General features: G+C 30.8%; 2 protein-coding genes across 2 annotated transcripts; both read left to right on the forward strand.

Annotated features, from left to right (window-relative positions):
- Positions 1 to 244: 244 nt before the first annotated feature.
- On the forward strand, positions 245 to 1,400 carry LOC107879841 (nectarin-1). Its single transcript, XM_016726779.2, has 2 exons — positions 245 to 473; positions 584 to 1,400. The coding sequence occupies exons 1-2, from the start codon at positions 344 to 346 to the stop codon at positions 1,120 to 1,122; spliced, it is 669 nt and encodes a 222-aa protein (XP_016582265.1). The 5' UTR covers positions 245 to 343; the 3' UTR covers positions 1,123 to 1,400.
- A 4,602-nt stretch (positions 1,401 to 6,002) lies between these two features.
- LOC107839763 (nectarin-1-like) lies at positions 6,003 to 7,546 on the forward strand. The gene is given in 2 exon segments (NM_001324574.1): positions 6,003 to 6,152; positions 6,810 to 7,546. Coding segments are annotated over 2 exon segments (663 nt in total). The 5' UTR covers positions 6,003 to 6,028; the 3' UTR covers positions 7,349 to 7,546.
- Positions 7,547 to 10,821: the final 3,275 nt, after the last annotated feature.

Genomic DNA, 10,821 nt, shown 5'->3' on the forward strand with positions numbered 1-10,821 from the left:
GACTATTTCGTATTTCTATTTTTTTCCTTTTCATTAAAGGAGTTCATAGCACAATGAGAATAAAACTTGATAAGAATTCGAATAGATTATGATCAAATTATTAACAATTAGCAAATGGCATGTTTCGTGCTCTTGCACACAAATTATTTTATATGTCAACTAAAATTCCAATTACAACGCTTTGATTGGCCGGCTTGGAAATCCCACCTAAAGTCTTCCCTATAAATAAAATGACTAGTTTCTCTTTTCATTATCCATACAAAATTTAAAAAGCAACATTGAATCCCCTCTATTTGTGTCCTTTTTTTTTTGCCTGTTTAGTACTTGCTTCATCCAATTCCAAATGACTGCCTTTAGAAAAAAGTTTCCTTTAATTGTGGTAATTATGGCATTATTAGCCATCAACTCAGACAAAGCTTGTGCTGGCGATCCAGATATGCTCCAGGATCTTTGTGTTGCTGATCTAACCTCAAGTAAGTCAAGTACTCCAATAATATTGGACAATAATAATCTAATCGAGCTTTTTACTATTCGATTTTTGTAATCAATCAACTTATAAGTAATCTGATTGTGTAACATGCAGCCACGAAGTTGAATGGATTTCCATGCAAGAACGTTTTCTTTGCGGCCGATTTCGGGTCATTGGTCCTTTCCAGGCCAGGAGCCACCAATAACACATTTGGTTCCCTCGTCACTGCAGCAAACGTTCTTGGCATCCCTGGCCTTAACACCCTCGGTGTGTCGATGGCTCGTATCGACTATGCTCCTGGTGGCATTAACGCACCTCACATCCACCCACGAGCCACAGAGATGATCTACGTTTTACAAGGTCAATTGGATGTTGGTTTCATTACCACAGCCAATGTGTTGATCGCCAAGCGCATTGTACAAGGAGAAGTGTTTGTTTTTCCAAGAGGACTTGTTCATTTCCAAAAGAACAATGGTGCAGTTCCAGCAGCTGTTATTGCTGGCTTCAATAGCCAGTTACCTGGTACACAATCTATTGCAACAACGTTGTTTGGATCTTCACCACCTGTCCCTAGTGATGTCTTGGCTCAAGCATTCCAAATTGGTACTATGCAAGTTGAGCAGATTAAGGCAAAATTTGCACCCAGGAAATAGAAGTATTCTATTTCTCAACATAAGTTTGATTTTCGTTCGTTTGTTTGTAGGGGCTTCGACTGTTATTTATTGTTCTTGTTCTTTGAATAAGAGGTTGATGTTTTAATTTTTGTAATGTCAATAAGAGAGTAATTCTCTTTAGAGTTCTCTTTTGAATTAATGTTATAAAGTGCGTGCCGCTGGATATTCAGAATGTGTTTTTCTCCTCCTCCAAAATATTTACTGTATCATGAAGTTAATGGCCAAAAGCAAATAAGGAAGAGAAGGATTCTTTTGCCTCTGTTTCATTCCAAAAAAAATAATAATAATACTCTAATATTATAAGAATAAAAAATTAGGAACATATATACGTGCCAAAGTCAATCACGTCGTCATAAAATACTAGCTAGCCAATAGTCAACAAATTAATAAAACCTTATAAGCAGTACTTTTCTCATTTTTAATATACATAAATCTCTTGTTGGAATTATCTGCCAGCTACTTTCTCCGCAAGTTCATGTGATCAAATCAAGCTAATTCATTGACATATTAGATACCTGAGTTCGTGGCACCACAAGCTCAATATATTTTACTTTCTTCAAAATTATATGACATAGGTAATATATAAAGATAGCCAAATTTTTTATATATTTTTTAACTTGTTTTAAAAGTATTTTGATTTATAATATTTTTTATGTAATCTTAAGTTAATTTTTCATTTTGTCTCAAATTATATAATAGTAATGAATTTCGAGAGTCAATCAATTCTCATATAAATATTTTAAATTATTAATTATTATAATTTATAATATTTTTTATGTAATAGTCTTAAAAAATATTAAACAAATAAATTTAAATGACATCTGAAATCGTCTTTCATATATATTTCTTTCATATAAATGAATAAGTTCTCCATAAATAAAAGGTACAGGCACAAAGCTCTCAAACAAAAAAAAAAAATCACAAAAAGTATGGACTTCACATATTTATATTACTACTAGTGATGTACAAATCGAATCGTTAAGTTAAATTGAACCGATGAATCAAACCAAATCGACTCATGATTTGGTTTGATTGGTTTGGTGTTGGCAAAAAAAATTCGATCATTCTTGGTTTGGTTTGGTATTAGCAAAAATAAAATCAAATCGAACCCAAAACGAACCAACGCAATACATATATAATTTTAATTTTTTATACGTAAAAAAATACTACTTATAATCTACTTTCTAATTATTTTTATTATTTTTTTATATTCAAAAAATAGATATATATTCTTAGGCCTTTAATTATAGTATTTTTCCATTAATAATAAATTAATACAAAGGTCAATATTAATATAATATAAAAACTTAAAACTCCTTAATTGCTTCACTTTTTACATTTTACTTTTTAAATTTTAGAGAGTTGTCATTATTTTCCCATCTTACTTTCATCTTACTTTTCTCATTCGTCAAGTTGTGATTTAGGTTTGTTTCTCTTCTTTCTCATTTTTTTGATGGAATTATGTTATAATTTATTACTTTATGGAGTTAAGTTTTTAATAAGTTGTCTCCAACTCTTCGTTCTTTTGTATGCTCACATTTTATGTGAAGGAAACTTTCAGACAAGCTACTGTGTCTAGTGACTTAGAAATTGAACCACTTGGGTATCCACACAATATTACTTTGAGAGATAGTAGTTTAGACGTCTTAGTAATTTGCCAACTTAATTTTTATTGAAACTACTCTCTGATCATTATTTTTTTTTTAATCTTTTTAGTGAAAATATTTAATTTTTTTCTTTAATCACATTATAATTGTGAAAAAACTGAGAAAATTGAAAAACCGAAAAAATAAAAAAAAACCCGGCTAAAACCAAAATAAAAAATCCGATTGTATATTGGTTTGATTTGGTTTACAGATTTAGAAAACCGATATTATTGATTTGATTATATTTTAATAAAAAACCGAACCAACCCGACCTATGTATACCCCTAATTACTACTACTTTAAAGATGCATAAAAAATGAGCAAAAACATGTAAAAATAAATGGGGCCTGCATTATTGAGCACAATTCAATAGAAAAAGTAAATGGGATCTACATGCATGCCAAAGTTAAAACATAAAGCCTATAAAGCAGAGTTGGGCTGGACTTATTATCCAAATTGGAGCAAAGATACAGACATACTGTGTTGAGGTACATCAAATGGAAGCACCTACAATTATAGAGTACCTAAGCTATCCTCAAATTGAATCAGAGGCGGAGTCAGAATTTCAAGTAAGGAGATTTAATATTCAAAAAAAACTAAGTTGAAGGGGGTTCAATACCTATTATAATCACATAAAAAATAATTTTAATCATGTATAAATAATATATTTTTCCGTCGAAGAGGTTCGGACGAACCCTAAAGAGGGTTGCCTCCGCCTCGGAATTGAATGACAGTTCCAATAAGTGCACATGTCGTTCATGACCTGTGTGCTCACTCACATTTCTACTAAGCAATGATAAAAAAGACTAAGTTTTCTTTCATCAAAACCGAACGTCTCGATCAACGCAATTTTATAGGATTATACAACCTGTGTGTGGTAAAAACTTATCTATATCAACTGTTTTCACCAAATAATATTAATTTATCAAGGTTAAGTGATAAATACTGATGAGAATGTGCATTAATTAATTGCTACTCATATAATATGATTTAGTGATTATCATGCATGTTTGCTAAGTCTTGTATTATATATAGAGAACTCTTTTGAATCTTTTAAGAAAAACAAACTTATATGAAAAAAATTGGGAGAATTAATTAGGCAACAACTTTGAGAATGGCAGGATGGACACCATCAAACAATTATGTCTCCCTGCTGGGCAGATCTTGAAATTTAAACAGTAAAACCTGTCATTTTCTTCATATACCATCATAGTACACATGACTATATAATACTTTAACATAAAAACAGACTTCTTTAGTTACATTTTACACTACGACATGTACGTACCGTAAAAGTAAATGCCTTCCCTCATCCATAACACTGATATCTTACCTTCATCAACATTGACACTATCTATTTTTAGTTTTCAAAATATTTCTTTATTTCTTCCACGAGTATCCAATACGGTAGGAAAGGTGCATGCATGTGCTACAAAATGATAGACTACAATATTATAATAACAACTAGAATACTACTATCTGTTTTCACTTCGAGTGGGTACTGAACAATTCGATCTCTTCCATTAGTTGAAAAAGAAAGTCAAGAAATGATCAAAGTTGATTAATATGAAGTGTACTATTAACATGATCGATTTGTACAATTGTATTTTGCAAAAAAGACTTTGCTATACGAGTTCTGACTATTAGTTAACGTAATTTTTATATCTCAAATTAATAGATATGTCATCCATGACATTTGCGATGCCGCGTAGATCGAGTTGATTGGAGGTTTTCCTAATATTTGGATAATTTCTACAGAGAGTTAATTTCTGAAATAATTAGTCAATTACAATTGTTTTTGTAAAAAAAATATAATTCGTGTCACTTTAAAATCATTCCGCTTCTTTAATTATTCTGTGAAAGTCACTAAATTAGATTTTTTTTTTTATATATCATTAGAATTATCCAACTCATGAACTGATCGTTGTAAATTCATTTTATGACTTGTCAATCAAAAGACAGTAAAATCCTATAAATTAGTGAGATCACGTCAGCGGCGCGGAGTCAAAGTATACATATCTAAGGCTGTGCATTGTATGGTATACAGTGAATTACATTATCGATCAGAATTTTAATATTATCGTTATGGTATTATGATATTTGATATGATATATTATATATATTTTAAATTTCTTTGTTGTTTGATAGTATTTGATATTAATAAATATCATATCGAAATACAAAATATCATACAGAAATACATAGTTATATAAGTAATTTATATATATCAAAATAATAACAATTATTTTTACCTAGAATTCGGATGAAATTAAATGCTTAATCGTTGGATTTTGCCTGCTCTATCTTAATTAAAATATCTTTTTATTATAATTGATTAATAAGAGGAGTAGTTTATACTTTCTTTTAATATATATTTTCTATATATGTGTTACTATGACATAATGAGATATTCTTTTTTTAAAGAAAAAGTCAAAGTCAAAATACCCAATTACACATGTGTATGTTATCGAACTTAAATAAACTATATTTGTTAATTTATCATACAATAAAATATCGAAATCAAATTTCAAAATATCAAATCATATTAAATTAATATGGTGTGATAATAATATAATGTTCTTAAAAATTAAATATCAAAATTATCAATAGGGCAAAATTCAAAAATAGCATACTTATCCCCTTAATTATGAGTTTCATAGCAACAGTTTCATAATTACATAATATAGCAAGTTGTATTTTGTATTTTTGCAAACTGTTGCTATAAAAATATAAATACATATGTTTTTTACTATCCTTATAATCGATATGTATTTTGTATTTTTACAAACTGTTGCTACAAAAATATAAATACATACAAATATATATGCTACAAAATATAATTTAATAAAAATATTACTATTTTTTATAATTTAATACTTAAATATGTTATATGTATTTGTTCCTTTCAAATATCCTATCATACCATACCATGACCCCATATGCCCAAAACTGAGGCCTAATTTAGGACTTTTCTGGGGCCATTGTGGGGCCTCGTTCTTAATGTCTTCGCTTTAGGTCGAAGAGAATAACAGTGTGGCTCTTGCGTTTACACACGCACGCTTTGCTCACGTGACTTCAAAGTCTAGTTGTAATGTTTTCAAGTCTTCCCATCTTATAAATATTGCCACCAATTTTCATTTTTCATTGTCCAGAGCAACAACGACCATTCAATCAACGCTCTTCTCTTCTACATTCCTCTTTTTTTTTTTTTTGCCAATACTTTTCTTCTTAATTCCACAATGTCTGCGTTTGGAAAATTGGTTGTGATAATGGTTATGGCTATGTTAGCCATTAGCTTAGATAAAGCTTATGCTGGAGATCCAGACATGCTTCAAGATGTTTGTGTTGCTGATCTTAATTCCAGTATGTTCCTTTTTCTCATTTAGTTTCATTTTCTTTGATCTGATATTGGTTTTATTTTTGCATCTCCTTGTCATTCTTGTTTTGTGCCTTTTATTTTAGTCTTATAAGTTCTTTCATTTATTTTGGATGTCGACATTTCTACCTGTCCGAATTGCTGTTTCTCCTTGCTTATAGAATTTATGAGTGTTGAATCAAGATCCAACTACTCATATATTAGCTGGCAAAAGGTAGAAAACTGACCATATTATATTAGCCACTGCTGACATTTATCTAAGTGCAACTAATATAAAAGTGATTGGGAGTTTCTAATACTCGATCGATCACCATAAAGGATATTCGACATCTACCTTCAATAAGTAATGATTAACATATTCATCTTCATTTTTTTAAAAGTAGACAATATTTCGAACCACTTTTTTGGGCTAACGTAACCAATATAAAAGTACAATAGGGAGAACTAGCTAACAATATTCATCCATGTCTCAGTTAGGAAAAAGAAGTAGCCTTTTTCAGGTGGTCTAATATCTAGTTGGACTAATATATTAAAAAAAAAATTACAGTCATACATAAATAGCGTAATGATCTAATCATTATCTTTACGATTCAAGTAGTAATTAAACATCCTGCTTATGCAATTTTCTGTTTAACATGATACAGGTTTAACCGTAAATGGATATCTCTGCAAGAAGAACTTTTCAGAAATAGACTTTTCATCAATGGCAATAGCAAAGGCAGGATCAACCAACACCACATTTGGTTCCTTAGTCACAGGTGCAAATGTCATGAAAGTCCCTGGCCTCAACACACTTGGTGTGTCCATGGCTCGTATCGACTATGCCCCTGGTGGAATTAACCCACCTCACACTCATCCTCGTGCCACTGAAATGATCTTTGTCTTGTTGGGTGAATTAGACGTTGGTTTTATTACAACATCTAATGTTTTGGTCTCAAAGCATATAGTTAAAGGTGAAGTGTTTGCTTTCCCTAGAGGACTTGTACATTTCCAGCAGAACAATGGTGATGTTCCAGCAGCCGTCGTCGCGGGCTTCAACAGCCAGTTGCCGGGGACACAATCGATTGCTACAACGTTGTTTGCTTCCTCACCAACTGTTCCTGATTCTGTCTTGACTAAAACATTCCAAATTGGTACTAAGGAAGTTGAGAAAATTAAGTCAAGGTTGGCACCTAAGAAATAGACTTTTCGTAAATTAATAACTCTTGTGACTATTATTTTCTTTGGTGAGCTCGTTAATTGATAGGGATTTGTGGGTTCATATATACGATGGGGAATGGATTTTTTTTTGTTGTCCTTTTGAAATTTATGTCCAATAATGTTGTAACGGCCTCTTGTTTCTCTGCTGGTCAGGAATAAAGGTAATCGATCTCTTTATGTATTTTTTATGTGTCTAAACTTCTATACCTCATATCTATTGTGTAAAAGATTTTTTATATTGTTCAATGATCATTTAAAAGAAAACTAAACATGTTTTCATAATAAGTAAATTAATATTCTAAAAAATAAGATAAACACAAGTTAGATAATACGGATAGAGTAAAAAGATTTCGTATTGATATTAGAGTAGAAACATAATCCTTTTGAAAATTCCGAGCCAACATAGTTCAGCTGTCCAAATATCGTAGATAGCCAAATACTAAAACTATCTATAATGTTGCATCTATCTATAACGTTGCATCCTTAAACCTTGACAATGAAAAATTGAAAGAATGTAAAAAGTTAAAACAACGTAAATTTCAATTCCCTTTTAGAGCTAATTATTTTCTATCTTAACTTTTTTTAATATTACTAAAAATTCCGAATTTAGTCCAAGTGTGTTTAAGTGTCTACATATAAATTCTTATGTCTATATTTATAGTATTATACAAAGGGTATAAAAGATAGTAATACATCAAGCATTTGAGATCACGAAGAAGGCGAAAGATATGACATTAAGAATTTGAGATCATGGAGGGGTGGAATATAATGTCAAATCTCTCTAGAGTGATAACGTTTTTTCGAAAAATTCATGGAGACTATAAAGAGATGTTGTTATACATGTATAATGTCATTTGATGTTTAAATCTAACCAAACTGTTATAATAAGAAAAAATTATTTATCCTATAATTATTAATACTTAATTATGAAAATTATTTACGAACCTTGTGGTATAAGAATTGAATGTCCATTAACGAAAAAGGAAGTATAATAGTAGTTTTATATACCGAAAAAAGGAATATATTTATTAACCAATTGAATAAAAATAATAATGGAATACGGAGGGTTTCAAAGATTTTTCTATATTTTTTTTTTCTTTTACCTTGTGATTGTGCGAATCTCTACCCTAAGCGATTTTTCATGAGATTAAGAAAATTTTAGATATTAAAGTTATGTTGTCCTAAGCTTTGCATAACTTAAAAAAAAACTTACCATTTGCTTAATTTATAATAATTATCATAAATATTTTAATATTTTATTTTATACAATACATAATACATTTTTTTATAACATATTAATATTACATTTGATTACGATGCTATAAAGAGATAATTTTATAAAGAGTGTATCACTATTAATAAGCATTATTATTGTTATAGGTAGAATGTCGCAATAGAGAAGTAAAATAAAAGGATAGTCTGGTGCACTAAAACTCCCGCTATGGATAGGGTTTGGGAAAAGGCCCACCACAAGGGTGTATTGTTTGCAACCTTACCTTACATTTCTAACCGAGAAGTAAAATATAACATGAAAATTGATTCAAAACAAAAAAAAAAAACAGATCGTTACAGCGAAATACTCTCACAATCATGACCACTATAAAAAGGTCTTAACTATAATGGAAAGTTGGAAACAATAGCGGGGAATTAAATTAGTATAGTGGACATTCATATAAACTATATATATTTCATAACATCGACATATTTTCATGAATAAAAATTCAACATACTGACCCGTGCTACGATTGAAACGGCAAAACATATTGGAGGAAAACATAATACAAAAATCTTATTTGGAAATGAGATTCACTTAGGTAATAAGCATTTCTTTAAACTTAAATTCTCTATCAACATTTGTTAAATTTGCAGAGACTATCTATAACGTCGTCCAACATTATTCTTGTGGATATTGACACATTAATGAACTTTTTTTTTACCATTTTCTAGAAGTTCCCATCCTTTTGCTTCCTTGACTAATTGACTCAAAACCACAATCTTAAAAATTAGAGATGAAGAAGCTTTTATTTTTTTTTTGGTTGAAACCAAACGGTGTTCGGTGTACCCACTTTTTAAGAGTCCGACTATATCCGGATTCGCCCCTCGTCAGGCCCCATTTGAGGAGAAAAGCTCCCAACAAAGTGTTTGTCCATACCCAGAGTCGAACCCTCGACCTATGGGTAGGGTAGACCAATCCCTTACCATTGGGCTACTGCTGTTGTTGGTGTTGGTAGGGTAAGCTTTTATACTTTGTCGTTGTTCTATGTTGGTAAAATAGTCCTAATTATTTGATCAACCAACCGTTAATGTTGCATAGCTCAATTTTGATAAACAACAAAGACTTCGAAATTTATCTATATCAAATTGTTCTTAACGTATTTACTGATTTTGTACGTACAAGAACTTAGTCATTTAAGTGTGTAGTATTAGTTTGTTTCATTGTACATTCGTTGAATTCTTAAAAACATTAATAATCTATCAGTGTCAAGCATGTATCACGCTAAAAATGGACAAAATGACCATCAAAATCAAGTTAGCTAGGTGACTAATTAAAAGTAGGATGCAAGGAATAACATAATTTAAGAAGTACGCTATATATACAAGAGATTAATAAATAGATTGCTATTTGTTTTCACTTGGAGTGGGTGAACAATTCTCTGCGACGAGTTGAAAACGAAAGTGAAGCAATAATTAATTTGATTAACTTGAAGTTTATTATTAACGTGATCCATCTTTACTTGTATTCCCAAAAGAGTTTAGGAAACCTACAATATTTGAATAATATTTGGTAATTATCATAGAAAAGAAAATGCATAAAATCTGATTTTCCACTTTCTTTAATGTTACTGAAGTGGAACTTTAATGTCAAATTCTAAATATAATTAATGTGATGAATTGACTGTGATAATGAATTGTTATTATATATATAAAAATATCGTTATAAAAATATCTGACAGCCTATGATTACGGATATTAATATGATTTTTGTATCCAAAATAAATATGTCATTCATGACATTTGCGATGCCGCGTAGAGTTGAGATTGTGGTCAAGGAACCATGTTGAACTCCCCCCCTTTTTCTGAAAAAATAAAAGGAGGAATCTATATATGCAAAAACTTAGTCCTATTTTCATAAACTCTTGAACAATGAGGGGATAAAGGTTTCGTGTTGGGAGATTTGGAGGAGTCTGGGGAGTGTCGCGATTATGATCATTGTAGGCATATTGAGGTTGAGGAGGTCAAGGGGGGTTATTCGCAGGATGCGTCGGGATAGGGCGACGGAGCCAGACGAGATTCCAGTGGATTTTTGAAAGCGTACTGGCGAGGCAGGTTTGGAGTGGTTGACAAGGTTGTTTAACATCATTTTTAGGGCGGCGAAGATGCCTGAAGCGTGGAGGTGGAGTACGATGATTCCTTTATATAAGAACAAGGGAGATATCCAGAGTTGCAACAAATATA

Source organism: Capsicum annuum, chromosome 8, assembly GCF_002878395.1.
Source record: "Capsicum annuum cultivar UCD-10X-F1 chromosome 8, UCD10Xv1.1, whole genome shotgun sequence".
Classification (NCBI taxonomy): Eukaryota; Viridiplantae; Streptophyta; class Magnoliopsida; order Solanales; family Solanaceae; genus Capsicum; species Capsicum annuum.